At 51.2% G+C, this 17,073-nt stretch overlaps 6 protein-coding genes across 6 annotated transcripts; 4 read left to right on the forward strand and 2 right to left on the reverse strand.

Annotated features, from left to right (window-relative positions):
* Positions 1 to 390: 390 nt before the first annotated feature.
* Positions 391 to 1,775, forward strand: N7482_004931 (Zn(II)2Cys6 transcription factor domain-containing protein; the record flags this gene model as incomplete). The annotated part of the gene is made up of 4 exons (XM_056687056.1): positions 391 to 540; positions 622 to 885; positions 977 to 1,315; positions 1,383 to 1,775. The coding sequence occupies 4 exons, from the start codon at positions 391 to 393 to the stop codon at positions 1,773 to 1,775; spliced, it is 1,146 nt and encodes a 381-aa protein (XP_056542611.1).
* A 1,685-nt stretch (positions 1,776 to 3,460) lies between these two features.
* On the reverse strand, positions 3,461 to 3,853 carry N7482_004932 (uncharacterized protein; the record flags this gene model as incomplete). The annotated part of the gene is made up of 1 exon (XM_056687057.1): positions 3,461 to 3,853. The coding sequence occupies one exon, from the start codon at positions 3,851 to 3,853 to the stop codon at positions 3,461 to 3,463; it is 393 nt and encodes a 130-aa protein (XP_056542612.1).
* A 1,521-nt stretch (positions 3,854 to 5,374) lies between these two features.
* N7482_004933 (uncharacterized protein) lies at positions 5,375 to 9,329 on the reverse strand (the record flags this gene model as incomplete). The annotated part of the gene is made up of 5 exons (XM_056687058.1): positions 5,375 to 5,610; positions 5,663 to 5,983; positions 6,035 to 7,896; positions 7,952 to 8,680; positions 8,734 to 9,329. 5 exons carry the CDS (start codon positions 9,327 to 9,329, stop codon positions 5,375 to 5,377), a joined length of 3,744 nt encoding a protein of 1,247 aa, XP_056542613.1.
* Positions 9,330 to 10,835: 1,506 nt separating this feature from the next.
* Positions 10,836 to 11,538, forward strand: N7482_004934 (uncharacterized protein; the record flags this gene model as incomplete). The annotated part of the gene is made up of 2 exons (XM_056687059.1): positions 10,836 to 10,915; positions 11,145 to 11,538. The coding sequence occupies 2 exons, from the start codon at positions 10,836 to 10,838 to the stop codon at positions 11,536 to 11,538; spliced, it is 474 nt and encodes a 157-aa protein (XP_056542614.1).
* Positions 11,539 to 12,737: 1,199 nt separating this feature from the next.
* Positions 12,738 to 15,247, forward strand: N7482_004935 (uncharacterized protein; the record flags this gene model as incomplete). The annotated part of the gene is made up of 8 exons (XM_056687060.1): positions 12,738 to 12,781; positions 12,859 to 12,981; positions 13,033 to 13,133; positions 13,200 to 13,355; positions 13,409 to 13,947; positions 14,010 to 14,283; positions 14,342 to 14,701; positions 14,772 to 15,247. The coding sequence occupies 8 exons, from the start codon at positions 12,738 to 12,740 to the stop codon at positions 15,245 to 15,247; spliced, it is 2,073 nt and encodes a 690-aa protein (XP_056542615.1).
* A 763-nt stretch (positions 15,248 to 16,010) lies between these two features.
* On the forward strand, positions 16,011 to 16,535 carry N7482_004936 (aegerolysin family protein; the record flags this gene model as incomplete). The annotated part of the gene is made up of 3 exons (XM_056687061.1): positions 16,011 to 16,060; positions 16,112 to 16,147; positions 16,208 to 16,535. 3 exons carry the CDS (start codon positions 16,011 to 16,013, stop codon positions 16,533 to 16,535), a joined length of 414 nt encoding a protein of 137 aa, XP_056542616.1.
* Positions 16,536 to 17,073: the final 538 nt, after the last annotated feature.

The following is a 17,073-nucleotide window of genomic DNA, read 5'->3' on the forward strand; positions in this document are numbered from 1 at the left end:
CCCTACGACGCTCCCGCCTCCACTCTCCATCCTGCTCACGTCATAGTCGCCGAGGCTCTTTTCTTTTTCTTTTTTTCTTCTTTTTCTTCTTTCGTCTTCTTTCCGATTTCCTATTTCTTATTTTCCTTTTTTCTTTTATTTTGCCTCCTTCCTTTAGCACTCTTTCTTTTTCTTCCTTTTCTTTTCTTGGCTATTCTGCGTTGGGCCAAATTGGATCGACCTGCATCGACCTGCTTTCCCCTGCGTGACCGCGTTATGCTGGCGTCGCCCGTGTGATTCGACTCGTCCCCCTTTCATAACTCGACGTCACATCCCTGCACCCTTGACTCATCTCATCTAACATCTTACACGGCCTCCCCCTCTTCTTTCCTTCCTCTCATAAACACCCCAATGTCCCGCCTCCCCGACGGAGACCCCAATCGCCGGGGCCACTACCCTCCCCCCGAGACCGACCCCAGCCGCCAGGGACAATATCCTCCTCCACCCTCCGACGATCCCCATCGCTCGCGCCCCTACCCCTACGAGCAGCCTCACTATCCGGTATGTGAGAAAGGGCACCGCACTGCGTCATCATGGCCTCCAGGTTATGTACTCGTGGACTAAACATGTCGCTTCCTCCAGTACCCGCCGCCGTCCTATCCCGCTCCTCCAGAGCACGATCGAGGCTACTATCCACCACCACCACCGTCGCAATATCCTGCTCCGCCACACATGGCTGCCATTCACCCGCACGCGCCGCAGGACTACCGGCTGCCGCCGCCGCCGGGAGCCTACCGGGCTGATCCATACCAGCAGGCTCCCCCACAACAACAACCAATGCCATATCATGCAGCCGCTCCGCGCCAGCGAACCGCCATTGCCTGCCGATATTGTCGCCGACGGAAGGTATGCCACGGAGGAGACTGGTGTCGAGCTCGGACGGAAGCAAAGGCGCCCGGCAGCCAGAAGCATTTCTTACTGACGGCGCTTGATATAGATTCGTTGTTCGGGATTTGAGAACTCCCCCGATGGACGCTGCACCAACTGCCAGCGGTTCAACCAGGACTGCATGTTCACGCCCGTCTCTTCACAGGCACAAGCCTTTGTCCCTGCGCATGCCGCCTACCCGCACATGCGCCCGGGAAGCCATGCCAACGGCCAGCCTCCCCCCGGCACCATTCTCTACGGTGCCCATGGCCAGCCGCTTCCCCCTAACCAAGTGGTGCAAGGCCCCGAAACCACCCTGCCGCCGCCCCAAGGGATGTATGCGAATCCGTATAGCCGACCCCCCACCGACGGGGGGCCCCCGCCCCTTGCGCCGACTATGCCAGATCCGGTAAGGCAACCATTCCCCTCCATGCGGGAAGGCCCGATCTAATGTTTTGATTTTGTGGGTTTTTCAGAGACAGCGGCGCGGCTCTGGCACGGGCTTCGATTACCCCGAGCCGGCCAATCTCGCTCCTGTTACACCCGCCAGTTCTACCCCCGGATACCAGACTCACACCGCCCCGAGCCCCTACTACGGCCACCCGCACGACCAGCGCACCTCGCCGCAGGCCGGCTACGCCTATGAGCAGCCCCGTCACTCGACCTCACCGCACGGTTCGCCATATGCACCTTTGCAGCCACCACCCGCCGGTCAGACGCCCCCTCCGACCTCGACTCCCGGCGGTTCCCAGCGCGGCGGCCTGAACGTGCGCGATATGTTGAACCCAGGCGCGGACGGCGACTCTCAGGGCCGCTCTAGCACCGACAGCGACATGCTCAATCAGCTGAACCGCCGGGGCCCCCGGTAATCCCCCGGCAGGGTCATGACGGGACGCTGTCGAGGAACGGGTGCGCAGGACGCGACGGGAATGCGGGGGGGGAGTCGGCAGAGGGAATGAGCAGAGACCGTGTGCTGGCCACACGGTTGAAAATTACCATGTGTTGTATGGTTACCTAGAGGCAGCGTGGTCTCATCGGAGCTACGCGGTTGGACTGAACTGGTCGAGGAACATCCCTGGAATATTTGTTCCTATTACCCCTTCGGATGCGCACGAACCTTGGCGAACGCAGGGGGTCATTATCGATAGCGCGGCGCGACAAACCGATAATCGATAATCGGCAATCATCGGGATCGGAAAGGGAGGGGGAATCCAAGGATCTCCCATGGACTACGCAATGCAACTCCCTCCCTAGATATCCAGGCTGGATGAATTTTTGACGACAAACGGTCTCTGATCTGGTTCGATTCGACCACGAAGCGACGAAAGAACACGCGGACCCATGAGCTTTACGAGCCGCATGAAGTTTAACTCCGAGATCGTCAGGCCGTACGGTCTTTGATATCGGCATACGACATTTTTATTGTTATACATTTCGATTCTCTGATTTAATTGCGGAGGAAGGCCCGAGTCCCAAAATGGCGAACCGTGCGATAACCGAGAGATCAGCCGGGATTCTGGGTATAGTCGCTATACATGGTCTCCACTTGATCTTAAGGTACAGATTGACTCGGGCCTAAAACAACACTCAACGAATTCTATACACACCACTGCTCGATCCTGTGAATATATCTCAGCAACGGGCGGCAACAACCACATTTTTTCCACTTGTCACAAATTTCGGGCGGCTATTTGAACAACTTGCAATTTTGCGTTCCGGTTCGGGTTTTCATCATTTTCTGTTTCGATGCTTTGTTGGTTTTCTCTTTTTTTTCCCTCTCCTCGTACATCTATATTACCCATCAGGGAAGGCAATCTGAAATTTTCCGCGTGTCGGTGGTCCCCTGGTTGCGACAAAAGATGGTCGGCTTTGTGAACTCTTTTATACTCTTTGGTTGATGTTTTGCGTTTCTCTTGCTTGTGTCTGTTTATCACTGGGAGGCTGTCTGATCACTCTATATTGAGATTTTTCTGCGTTCGCATGCTCTCTAGGCTTTGATTTTTCATGCTACCTTTTTCCCCCGTCGGTTAAGCGCCCTATTTTGATCAAATACGATCGGGTGAACATCGTGTGCCACGGTTGCGTGATTTATTTGCACTTTGCTTTCTTTGTAGACCAGTATAGGCTACTTGATGAGGTAGAATCGATAAGTCTATCTTCCTGCGAGTGCGCTATGTTGAGTGCGATGAGTATCAAAGGAAAAGAACGTCGGCCGACATGGACTTAGGGTTGATCGGGTTGCCGATATGGATGGGCGGCCCTGGTTAGGGCTAACATGGGGGCATATACTGCGGCTCTCCCCGAACAAAGCTGCTCAGATGCCGCAACGTGAAAAAGTACTATTTTAGCTTGGAAGCTGGTCTCCACCCTTCTGCTCTTCCACGATGATCACCCGCACGCCCTTATCGATGGTATGATAAAACCCCACTGCTCTCGCTGATCGCCGCCTGAATAGCACCGCAAGTGGAAGCATGGGCTTTCCCTTCAAGCCCAGACGGCGCCCTTATCTCCATCACAATCGGTCCCCGCTTCTTATACCCCCAAGCGGCATAGATCAGCCCGGAAGGGATGTTGGTAACGCCACAGATTCAACCAGACCATCTTGCGAGGTCATCGGGCTACTGTATACCTCGGCTCCGGGCGGGTAGCGATTCACGTTCCGCATGTTGGCAGCTCGATCTTTCCATGGGCCGAATGCAAAGGCTTTGGATGCGCCAACAGGGATATAAAGGCTCGGATCACCGATCCTGTACGAGGTGAGATTACAGAGGGCGATGCGCTGATCATTCAGAAATACAGTGTAGGTGTCGTCTCCAGGCGACTCGTTTCGTGCTATATGCCCCGTTTTCTCTATGACATTGATATTGGGCAGAAACGTGTCCAGCACTGTCCCGCTAGAATCAGTCATCGTCTCAAACGACAGCGTATACTTGCTCAGATGAATCATTTGAACAGTACTAACTGGCTTCCGGCCATGAACGTAAGCGGTATTTTGGAGTGATGTTCGCAAGTAGCAGTCTGTATTTCGGGAGGATGGCAGTGGCAGCTGAACAACTGGGTCCTTCCCACTGATCATCTTGTTTGACCGCCATCGCGGAGAACTTTCGAGGGAGATGACCGGTATTTTCTGCGGCTTTGGTAATTATGAGCATTTCAATGTGACAGGTTGCGCTCATTACATTTGTAATCGCGAAAACGCCGTCTCCTTGGGCTGTCCCAAGTTGTCTTGTAGAACCGAGTTTGTGAGAGGAAGCACCAGCGAGCCCCAAAATGAAGATCTTACAGTGCAGTCCCGGGAAGACGTCGGTATAGTGGACTTCAATCCGCGAATTTCCTTCTGCAATCTGCTCGTGCACGTAATAGTGGACTTGTCCGCTCTCTCTCCTCCGTAGTCCCACTACCTTTCTTAGAATTACGGGTCTAGATGGAGATAGGACATAGGGCGACTGTGATTCCCCTAGAGGTATTAGAGTCTCCAACATTCTAAAATGATACTGTACTTCCTGCGTAGACATTGATGAATGGACTGCGTCAGTCGTCCCATGTCCACACAGGGACCACGAGCACCGGGTTATTCTCTGAGGCAGGGTGTTGGGGATTGGGGATTGGGGATTGCTAGCCTCGGAACGTTGACTTAAATCTACTCCTCAGGCACCCAAGCCAAGGGAGAGAAAGTTAACAATATGACAACGAATTCTCATAAGCCTGGATTTGGAAATCGCAATGCGTCTAGTAATCAGGTGGAAGGTTGGCTCTCTTTTGTGCTGTGACGATGGGAAAGTTGGGCGGGAAAATGCGTTTCCCGCAAACAATGTAGATCTGAGGAATCGACCAAGCTGTTCTACAGCTGATTTGCCAGATGACTGGGGGCTTCTCATGGAGAAACAATAGTCTTGAAGCAGTTGGTTGCCATTAAACAAGATAAAATTAAGTGAATTCACGAACTACATGGTCTCATCACTTCCACTCCTTTCCACCCGGTCCGACTCAAGAAAGTACCAGTCTGGCAAGCTACTCTAGTAACGAACACGCTGCGATTATGAATTACATGGAGTCTGATTAGATGAGGCAAATAGAAGCTGTGAAATGAAGCACGTTGAGGGAACAGACGGAGATAAATGAGATGTGAGATAGAGGGCAGGGGCGAGATGATTTTGGAAAACGAACGGGAAGACCGGGCATCGCAAGCCGGTAAACAAGATAGGGTTGAAAAAAGACGTAGGAAATGTAAACTGAAAGTAGGACACTGGCATGCCAAACAAGACCGAGCTCGACGGCAGCATTGAGTGGTAGGTTGACTAAGGAGATGCAAGCGAGTGTGGGGGGTAGTAAATCGAGAACGGGAAAAGAGATGCAATAGCTTTTGCAAGGCTGGAACGTAGCAAATGCGAGATGAGTGAGTGAGCGAGCGACTGGCTAATGGGGAGAAGAGGTTAGATGGGGGGATTGGGAGGTAGAAAGGGATGGATCAAGAAGAATTTGGAATGGTGTCCAGCACGCGGGACATCCTCTTCGCCCGGACAGGATCCTCGACAACCAAGCCGCGGGTTTTCAGCATCATGTGCACAGTGTCAACCACTTTGTTAAAAGAAGAGGCAGCGCCACGTTCTTGTTTGAATTGGACGAGGCTAATATTGGCTTGACGACCGTGCTCGAGCACGGTATAGAACTCAGCGGTGAACTCGACCTCTCGCAGACGAAGGACTAGATAGTGGTCAGTGCTGAGTAACATAAAGAGGGGAAGGGTGTTCCTTACAGTTGGCTTCGCTGACTTGGCCATGCACAATGTTGTTGCTCTTGTCCACGTAGACGTTTTCCATGCCGTACTCCTCCCATTCGCGCAGCATCTTGTATACTTCCTTGCGACCCTTGACCTTTGAGGTGTTCAAAGCAATGACTCTAGATGCTGGTTTGATCTGGAACACTCGGGCAAACCAGTTCTGGGTTGCAAGTGAGAGGCGCTTGTTGCGAGGCGCGTTGGGAGGAGTAGAGGATTCAAAAGAGCTTTCAGGGTCGGGGAAGCCCTTGCGGAGCATAGCTGAGTCTCGAGGATCCTGGGTTTTTGTTGCCTCGTTGTCTTGATGGGTTGTCAGTGTGATGTGTCGATATGGGAAGCAGCTCAACCTACTCGTCTCAGGCTGAGACAGGGCCTTATTCGACTTCTTCGGCATCAGCCTTTTGAGGAAGCTACCGCCAAAACGTTCCATAGATGACTTGCGGGTAGGTGCCCTTCGTTTATCAGAGGTCCTGACAGGTGATGCGGGATCTTGCTGCGAAATTTCCTGTGGAGGATGAATGACAACAGTTCCATTGCTTGGGATGATAGGCTTGCTGTCTTTTGGCGGCAGGGATGGCGGACTGTCGGTACCGTGTGGGCGGTGCTTGAACCACGACCACTTCCTGCTGTCAATTGGTCGTTTGGGAGAAATGGGGATTTCGTCAATGGGCTCTAGACCGCCAGGATGACGGCTTTGTCGAGAACTATGAGAAAAATGCCGCGTGGCTTCCACAGAGTCGCTGTTGACAGCCTCCGAATCACTGATTTGAACTTTCTTGCGGATCATTAACGGTTTGACTTCTTCGAGAGATCGTAGCGAGCTTTGCGGCACCATTCGAATAGTGGCTTTAGGGTCACTGCCACAGCTCGTCATGGTGGATCCTCGTGCCTTCTTCTGGAGCTTCGGCATGTGGCTGTATTCGCAAGGGCCGCGCACCGGGCTTGCAAATTCCTCGTTAATCACTGGCAAGGAAGTATCCTCAGTACCCCCACTGAAGGGGTCCACAAGGGTTGAGGTGCTCTCCTCCAAACCGTGCCGAGGGGGATTTTGCACTTGATCCTCCTCGATCAGGCGATCAAGGTGACCAATAACCCCAGATAAGTATGCCGGAATGTTGTCACTGCGACCTTTGCTATGTTCAACCAGTTTCCGACGGGTCTCGGTCAGCTCCTGGATGCTATAAGTTCGCCCCGATTCCTTGGGAGTTGCCTTTGGGGTTGCCAAGGAGTGCTTCACAGGAGGGGCTGAACACTGCTCCGGACTCGCAACCGACATGGGAGTTCCTGGTGTCTCGTATCCTGCTTCGGTGCTAGCAGTCCGCTTGGTCGTGATAGAGCTTCCATTGAATGCTTCTTCACAAATTCGGCTAAGCTCATGGGACACTTTGCGGGCATCTTCCTTCCAAATGATGTCTGAATGTTGCACCTTCCTTTCACGACACAGATTCTTAACCTTAATGCCACTAGGTCGAACAACGATCGGCTGCCTTGGAAGGGGTGGGCTGCTCGGCGTCTCTGGTACATCAAGCCCATCTGCAATCATCTGCAAGCTGGCTGCGCTTGGAGAGCGTTTAATATCAGATTGCTGGCTAGTAGCGGTCTTTCTCTTTTTGGGTTTGGCAGAACCCTGGGAGCGGTTGCGTGGATGGCGGAACGAAACGTTACGGCGGTAGCTAGTCGAGCGAGTGGACAAACCAGGACATCGGGAGCTGGAGTGGGGGACTTTAGAAGACTGGAATGATTTCATCGAGCTGGGCTTGTGCTTGCGCTTTTGAAGGACCGTGAATGGTGAGCTCGTCACACCATCCAAATCCTCTGGCTCTTGCTCCTCGGCAATAGAGGGAGGCGGCTTCATAGCTGGCGAAATTTCGCCCTCTTCAGGAACATCCGGAGCTCTATGGATCGTTATCTGTGCATACTTCACCTCTTTTGCTAGGGTCTTTGGCTTCGGAGATCTATACGGATCATAACTTTCCACGCTTGCAGAAGACTGGGGTTCTTGTGTTGAGCTCAGCTGACGGCGAAGGTCCTTGACCACGGAGACGTGAGAACGTCGCTTAGACATGCTCCGTCCCCTGCGAACTTTGTCTCCAGGGCGAGAGATGTGGTGATAATCACTGGCTGAGTGCTCCAATGGCTGTCCCTGGTAGTTCTCAAGCTGCTCATCTCGGAACTTCACAAGAGCATTGTAGAACATCCGCTCATGGGTTGGTCTAGAGTTATGGTTAGTGCTCCGATCACTGTTGTCCAGTTGGAGGAAAGACGTACTCGATGCACATAAGTCGGTCAATTAGAGCATCGGGCTTCACATCATGCCACAATGTCTGAAGGTTTCGTAAAATATCGATGTCCACATCTTGACGACATGTGACCAGGTCTCCACAATCCTTGACAGATAACGGAGGGGGCGGTCCAATGTAGTAGTCGGCCATTGCATTATGAAGCTTCTCATACTTGGTGAGCAGCGGGTGTAGCCAAATATTCTGCATTGTAATGCGATCCTCCGGTCGTTTCTGCAGAATTCTCTGAATGAGGTCTGCAGCCTCATCGCTGAGCTCAGGAGGGATCATATAGTCGCCCTTCTTGACCAGGCGCAGTGTGTTTGCAAGATCACCACCATCAAATGGAAGATAGCCGGTCAACAGCGCGTACAGAATAATTCCACAACTCCACATATCGGCCCTGTCACCACGATATTTGCGTCCATAGATAATCTCTGGTGCTGCGTAGTGTGGACTTCCGCAGGAGGTATTCAGCCAATGACCAGCTGGCTGAAGCGCAGCCATGCCGAAATCTGCAATCTTCACGTTGTGATTGCCGTCAAGCAAGATATTTTCAGGCTTCAAGTCGCGGTGGCAAATATTGAATCGATGACAGTACCCCAGTCCAGCGATGATCTGGCGGAACAGACGCACAGCCTCTTCTTCCGGCAGCGGCCCGTTGTTGGAGACGTAGTCGAAGAGCTCCCCACCTTCCACATACTCTAAAACGAGATACCTTATTTGCCATTAGCCGTTTGGAGAGGTTTCTGGAGGATCTGGGATACGTACAGCTCTCCACGGTTCTCCCACACATCGTACAAGCTGATGAGATTAGGATGTTCGATCAACTTCATAATCACCACCTCACGTTCAATTCCACAGGGCATGTGCCGAGCGTTGGAGAACCCCGAGAAGTTACTGGCATTCCGATCCATTGCCGCAATACTTTCACTCTGGACCATGGCGGCGGACTTCTTGGAGACAATCTTGATTGCCGCCGTCTGTCCCGTCACGGCATGCTTGGCGAGGCGAACCCGGCCCGTGGCGCCCTTGCCCAGGGTTCGTCCCAACTGCCATGGTCCTACATGTGTCTTCCTTTTGCCCTTGTTCGACAGGATTGACACGGCGGAAACCACGGAATTGCGGGCTGAATCAGACTGAAAATCCGTGGCTACGGACAGCCGTTGGTTCTCTTTGTTGTCTCGGGGAGTGGGACTCATGACGACGGACATGCGGTCCGGTGTTTTCAGCTGCTCCAAGTCCTCGACTCGCAAACGAGGGGTCTCGACCTTTGGGGATTTGGCGTGGTTGATTCTGCTGGAAGCATCCGTCAAGGGCTGCCGTCTCCGATGGGAGTCAGCCATCTCCAACATGGCTTGCTCCATTGTTTGGGTGGCGCGGTCGTAATTTGTACTCAAAGTCTCATCAGGGTATTTGGTTTTGTTCTGGGTATTTGTGTAGTTAGGATAGAACTGCACTTCGTTAGCCACCAGCCAAACATCACGCCCCGCTCTTTCCCAGACTCACAAGACCGGGTCAAACGAACCAGACGGGACGTTCGTGCGAAAGGAAGATTAGGGGGTTAATGATCGACGCCAGTAGTCTCTGGGGAAGTAATGAGGAACGAAGGGCTGGCTAACACGGCATCGTGAGGTTAGCGACACAGAACGAGAGGCGGGGAGCTTGATGCCCGATTCAACGAGAGCAGTCGACACGGAGGTGAGGAAGTCGTGTAGCCAGTCAGTCGCTCAGGGTGTTGCGATGAAAAGAGAAGTGGTGAAAGGGTCGGGGGTGGCATGCCTCAGCACAACTGTTGTGGAATGGGGGGAAGAGAGATTCCCGGTCGAGCTGGAATGCCCGAGCTCACCACGGGCTTCTCTCCGAATCCTACTTCTCTGTCCTCCTTTGTTGACTATATGCTCCGAGATTGAGTCTCTGATTGAAAGTTGTCCATCTGTTTCTGTACACTATTTTACTTTTCGTGTTTCGACGGGCTGATGGTCAAGGGTTGTGCGGGAGCTAGTGTATACTCCGTGTGAATGTTTACCTCCGCCTCCACCAGCAGCGACTTGAATCTAATTTCGGCAGATCGCCGTACCCCACAAGCAACCTCCGACTGGACACTCTCCGCGATGATCGAATGTTGTTTGGGCCAGGGAAAAGAACCGGTTATCTACATTCCACCCCGACGGCAGGGGGGAAGCAATGCCTTCTGATCAGACTTATCGCTCCCAAGGGGCCAGCCCACATTACCCTCGACATTCCATCTCCCTAGAGTCCTCATCAAATCTGAATGTGAGCTCGCCCTGATCTCCACGTCTGGAATAGATCTGGCTCCGTCTAGGTGGGAGATCTCAGACGAAATCAAATGGTGGTATCCGGTGGTAGACGCCAACCCGGGCATTTATGTCATGTACAGTCCCCGACCATATGACACAATACCACATTCTGAGCACCGCTCATGGTCAGCAGATCAATCTATACTCGTAGTGCAGTTGCCGACCTCGTCGAATCGCTATCACTTCGTGACACATTCCGTCGCTGGCTTGTGGTGCCAGTACGTTTATACAACCGTTTCCAGGTGCCAGAACACATACTTCAGAGCTGTCACTGGGTTAATTAATGCCCATTGGTCGGTTGGCTTGCACAGGCTCGGGATCTCAAAGGCTCGCTACAGTAAGTACTTGCGCGTCTCCGAATTCAGCACGCAAATCCCGAACTACGCGGATCTGTGCATCGGTCAGTGTATTTGGGAGGGGGAGAGAACGGCGAGGCTGGGCTGAGATGGTGCACCCTACTCGACTAGCCGGCCGCCTTGTTCTACGGTCGCGCCGGATCAATTGCCGTAGTTGCCCCTCCCCCACACTACACTCCTACCATCACAGGCCACCATGGCTGATATCAGACCCCCTTTCACCGAAGAGACGGCCCGCAAAAAGGTCAAGGCGGCTCAGCACATGTGGAATACCCAGTAAGTCCTAATCTCACTCGCTGAGATCCCGAGCACGGCCATGTGGTCGTTGAGGTCTCATCCCTGGCATTCTTCTGATCTCCCATGGCGTGTCCGTGCGAAACCCTGCACACATGCGGGCATACCTCTTATGGCGCTCATGATCGTCTGTCTCTTTTCACTGTCGGGGGAGGCTTGCCAGTCACACGATGACGTAGGGATGCGACCGAGCATTCTGACCATGCATAAGGGATCCTCCTCGAGTCGCGCAGGCATACACGCCGACTTGCATCTGGCGTAACCGGACCTCGTTTTTGTCGGGTACGGACGCCATCATCGAGTTTTTGTCGGCTAAATGGGCGCGTGAACACAATTATCGTTTGCGCAAGGAGCTCTTCGCTTTCTGGGCCGACCGGATCGCGGTTCAGTTTTGGTATGAATATCAAGATGCCGAAGATGGGATGCGCTGGAAGCGGTGCTACGGTCTCGAGGACTGGACCTTTGATCGTGAGACTGGGAAGATGTGTAAGCGCATGATGAGCGGCAATGATCTGCTACTCGGCCCAGACGGGAATGGTGAGGGGCGCTGGTTTGTAGACGGAGTGGACGTGGATGAGGTGTTGATCGGTCAAGAACATTGGTGAAGGGTTTTTCGTTCGCTTCAATTCCACGACTCTATTGTATTTTCTATGATTCAATATGCTTGATGTGTGTGGAACCTAGGTCGAATATGTGTGCCGTTGGACGCGGATATATATCCCGGGGGTTATTTGACGTAGTAGACAGAGCGTACCACCCCTAGATCCACACCCATTAAAGTATTATAACATAAGAAGCACAGTAAGAGCAATTCCAGGACAGTCATACCTATTACAGACATTGGGGTTTTAATGAAGAAATTCTTGGCTGGTGAGAGAGGGAAGAGTATTAAGGCGTCATTCATTAATTTTTTTGTTAGCATTCTGTTACACCGTTAGACACAATGCACGTTTTGTAACACCTCGGCATCTACAAGTAGCGAACAGAGAGCCTCTTGGATATGAGTTTCGCATAGGATATTTAATACTCCAGACGCCGCCGCGTAGAGGCATAATGACACGTTCTGGTTGAAACGAGGGACCATCGGGAGGGCCACCCGCTGGAGAAGCTTATCAGCGGCCGGTGTCGATCGCCGGGCACCCTCCCGTAGCTCCCGCAGGCGATGTATATAGTCGAATAGCTAGGACGTGTCAGGCTAGCGGTTGGTTGTCCTGTGATCAAACAACATTAACCAAGATTCGGGGTTAATCCTCCGGCTATAAGAAGGGGTTGCTTATCCGGCCACTGATGTCAGGACCGAGACCCTGAATCAGTGGACGGACTGTCCCCAAGCCCGCCAGCGTGCGAGGTGCATTGTGCACAACTAAGTACCTGCCTTGATGGAATGCCAACGTATTGCCCATCACGACGTGAAACCATACTCAGAAACAGGGCCACGTGTTTTTAGAAAGCACGATGCATATTTCAAAAGAGACGTCAATGGGCTTCAAGAGAATGAAAAAAAATAGTAGAATATCGACAAAGACGAAGAGGTCCACCAACAAAGAACAGTATAACAAAAAGTCCACCTGTTTACAAACCACGATGTTACAGGCCTCGAGACGATAACTACAGCATAGAAGGGTGAAATACTCCGTACTTTCCCTATCGCTGCGGCATGGCCCATGCGCCGCAATCGGCATCTCGTAACCCAGAACCACAACCGGGCTCCACCCGCCAGATTTCCCCGCATTCTCACCAAACTGATATTTCGCGTTCCCGGCTTCAGCGGCACCACACCCGGCACCTACAATCAATCTTGATCATGGTGGGAAATGGTCCACGAGTCGCGAAACGATCTCTGAATGCGTATGTGTGATCTTGGACGTTTGACGGCTGCACATGGACTGGGTAACACTGACGTGGCTTGGATGTGCTCAACATAGCTGCACGCGGTGTCGCAGGCAAAAGATCAAGTGTTCCGGATCCCAGCCTTGCGACGGCTGTAATAAGCGCAAGCTCACGTGCATATTTGATGATCGGGATCAGAAGATACTGGTCACCAAAGGGTACGCCTCTGATGGCCTGAGATCGGGAGCACACTGACTGACAGCGCCCAGGTATATCGATGAGCTGCTGCAAAAGATAGCGAATTTCCAACAAAGTGACCTGTCGAACCCCAGTCCTCTGAGCCCAGAATATACGGAGGAAAGATCCCCTGGTCGGTTGCTCTACTCTTGTTCACGTGGCTAATGCTGAGGATGCATATGCTGATGGTGCATTGCAGATCTCAAAGACCTAAATGATATATCAGACATTGCCAAGTCCACCTCCAACGATCACGATGAGTTTCATCATGAGCTAGAGGATCCAGCATCAGGGTTAACAAACCCTCTATCCACTGGGCCCCCCACGTTCATGTCTGCAGAGAACGGAAGAACGTGTAAGTTGACCCTTTTTCGATGGAAATCTGGTTATTCTGATAGACCTCTATAGTCTATTTAGGAACATCATCAAACTGGTCATTCACCCGCCGAGTCCTGAGTCTAACCCACGAACGCATATACCAAGAGGCTCTTCCCACAGGGGCGTTGCTGTTTGATGGAACGACGTACGATCTCGGCTGGGATGGTCTGCGTAGGCCGCAGGACCCAGAAATTGCGGCCGTTCCCACATTTGACCACGCACTATATCTCATCAATGCCGTGAAATTTCGCTGCGGGCAGCTTTACCACCTCTTTGACGAGAATGACTTTATGAGGAATTTACACGAATTTTATGCGGGGTCTCAGCCCAATGCAACAGCAAGCTTGTGGTATATCCACTTTCTGCTGATCCTGGCGTTTGGCAAAGGTTTCGTTCAACACAAACTGCAAGGAAATAGACCTGCGGGCGCCGAATTCTTCGTCAAGGCACTTCAGTTGCTACCAGACGTTAGTATTCTTCACCAAGAGCCAATCGAGTCGATAGAAATCTTCTGTTGCGTCGCGCTGTATTTGCAAGCCTTGGACTGCCGCTCATCGGCACATAATTATGTATGTCCCTTGAGCATTTTCTGGATCTAGCAGGATACTTTACTAACTAAACTGGGCTGCAGATTGGACAAGCTATGCGGATGGCAATGGCCGAGGGTCTTCACACCCAAATGCCGATCGAATATCTCGGAGAAAGCTTTGTGCAGAGATGCCGCAAAATCTGGTGGACTGTATACATTCTGGATCGCGAGATGACTTCCCTAATGGGACTTCCTCAGTCCCTGAATGATGACCACGTGAATGCACTACTTCCCACATTTCCCGGTTCCAGACAAAAGACCGCCGGAATCGATATGCAGATCAAACTGTCTCGAATTATTGCAGAAATAAATAGCTGTGAGTGACCCGCCATCCTTGCAGGCCCTCGAGTGGTCAGTTTTAACCACTCTAATAGCTGTTTATGCCATTGATGGACGCTTGAACCGGAACTTTCTGCTTCGGACAAAGGCGGCTTTAGCCAATATTGCTCGTCTGGCCGATGAACTCCGTGTTAGCTTTCCACTGCACCTAGAGCGATCGATGAACGGGGTTTCCAGAACATCTGCATATCTTCACCTTCTCTATCACCAGTGCATTGTGCTTGCGACCCGACCACTTCTTTTCTGTTTCTTGAAGATTCGATTTGAATCACCGGAAAATTGCTCCGATGCACTGCATAATTCACGCAGTGTTCGAAATTTGATCCAAATGTGCATGGAATCCTCTCAACAGATGATCAGCATCCTCCGGAGCCTTCAATCAGAAGGTCTCCTCGGTACGATACCTCCCCTTACTATTAAGAATGTGTCTGGAATAGAGTTCTCATTGGCTGACTGTCATATCAGAAACTTTCCTTCCATTTGACCTGGAGTCCATCTTCGTCTCAACCGTCGTCCTTCTCATGGGGCCTGCGATCGACATCCGATGGAACTACCCAATGTGGCTAGAAAAAGCCTACGCGATATTCGAAGAGATCATCGAAAATGGAAACTTGATTGCCAAGTTTCGGCGATCTGAGCTGCAGCTCCTGGACGAACTACTAAGCTGCTTCCCCGACGACCAACCCAGATGCTTATCTGCACCGGTCTCCTTCCCCAATGATGTCCTCAATCCACCAGCTGGGCCTTTGGCGAGCTCTTTCCCGCCGTCCACCCATGCTCTCAGTCATGGCATGTTGTCTGATCCTGGTGTTACGATGGAAAACGCTGGTGCTTTTACCAGAGGGTTGACAACGGCACAAATCATGGCTGTCGCCGATTCTATTGAGAGTATTGATACAGAGTGGATGTCCAATGCGATGATTGAGCACAGTATTTGGTAACGATTAATTTAGCATGATGAATGAAATGCAAACGACAAAGATAAGAAGAGGCATTTGATGACCCAAATAACCAGCAAATCACCTCAGCCATTCCATCTATGCTATAGTGGCGACCGATATTGCCTTCAATATCCGGGAATAGCCTAACATGATACGCTAAACCTAATATGGGATGAAAGTAAATTACCGGATTTGTAAGTACATGGTAATAATACCAGATCTTGGATAACGCAGATTTCTTGGACGTGACAGGAAATGGCACGGTGAAGGCCTTCCACTAGCAATAGTTGAACTATGCATGTTATGACCTCATGACCCATTTAAACTCTGCGTTCAGCTCCGAGATGACTATTGGCACCGTCTAGCTCCACCTTATTTCAGCGCTTCTGTCTAATCCTATGCCGCCATTGCACGGTATCATTTCAACTCTAATATTTAATGGACGTCACCTTACGCGCAAGAAGAAATAGCCTACGTCACTATAGTATTGGCTGAAGAAGCCTAACTATATCCATAGATAAGTATGGCAAAGTCAATATTTAAGCAGTCAGTCCTCCGCAGATAATGTTTTCTTACTATATGCCAAGTCCTACCGTTCTTTACACCACCAGGAAAACGGCGCTTTACCACACCACATCTATTCCATTGGTATATATACTCCTCTCCCTTTCCCAGGCCCAAAAGAATCTCTCAGGAGTATGGACTAATCTTAACTGCTTCCTTTTACTACTAGGAATTATCAGCTTAGTCAAAAAAAGTCGACATGGCCCCTACACACCAGTACCTCGACATCATCATTCAAGATGACATGAAGTATGATGATTATACTTGTTACAGGAAATAACTACTTAGTGATGTTTGTAGGTATGACATCCGTCTTGAAAATGCTCAAATGGAAAGGTATCTCCTTCACAAACTGCTTCGAGTCATCATTACATGCAATTTCTAACACTGGCTTAGCGGCGAATTCTACAGACTGGGCAACCCGAATGATGTCCTAACCACCGACGACATCAATGATATGAGCATTCGTCACAACGGTGGCAGCAGGGAAGTTTGTTCCATAAGCGAACCCGGTTCTATGTCGGGACCTTCGGGCGCGATCGATCTTGTTGACGATGTGAGGGATACGAGAATTTGCACTCTCGCTTGGCGTGCAACTATGCAGCCCGGAGAACAAAATTCATTCCTGGTACGGAATCAGAACCCGAAATACCGCGTCGATATCGGAAAATGGAAAGAATCTGGTGCTATAGGGGATGTTCCGGTCTCTATCGGCGAGATCTAATACGATTCATCCTTATCAAGCCTGGACAAGCCTGGATTAAATGGAGACGCGACTCTGATTAACTGCCGGGTTATCTCACGGTTTCGTTGGGTTGGAGGTTGTTGCCAGCAAGAAAAAAAGTCCGTTTTGTATCGCCTTTGGCTATTGTCTTGCCTTCGGGCGCGATTTGTTTAAAACAGAGAACAAAAGGATAATAAATACGGACGTATCTATATTGGAACTAGCGTGTCATTTGACTAGGGTTGAAAGAGCATATCTGCTTCCCGACATGGAAATAATAATGGTCGCCACTGTAGGTGAAGGAAATAGAGTCTATATGTATTGCAAACCTCCTCCCCCCAAAAAAGAAGAATCAGAAGAAATTGGGCCAGCCCTCCTCTACACATGCGAGACACGGGCCCGCTACCTTGTTATGGCCGGGCTTGATCCAACGCACAAGCTCATGCCATGAATTAGAGTTGGGGACAATCCGCTTCGTCTGTGGGTACACGCACAATCGCTGGTCTACCCGGTAGGTAGCTTCGTAGCATCTTTCGAC

The sequence above is a fragment of the Penicillium canariense genome (assembly GCF_028826845.1).
Source record: "Penicillium canariense strain IBT 26290 chromosome Unknown utg000003l_segment0_segment0, whole genome shotgun sequence".
Taxonomy (NCBI): domain Eukaryota; kingdom Fungi; phylum Ascomycota; class Eurotiomycetes; order Eurotiales; family Aspergillaceae; genus Penicillium; species Penicillium canariense.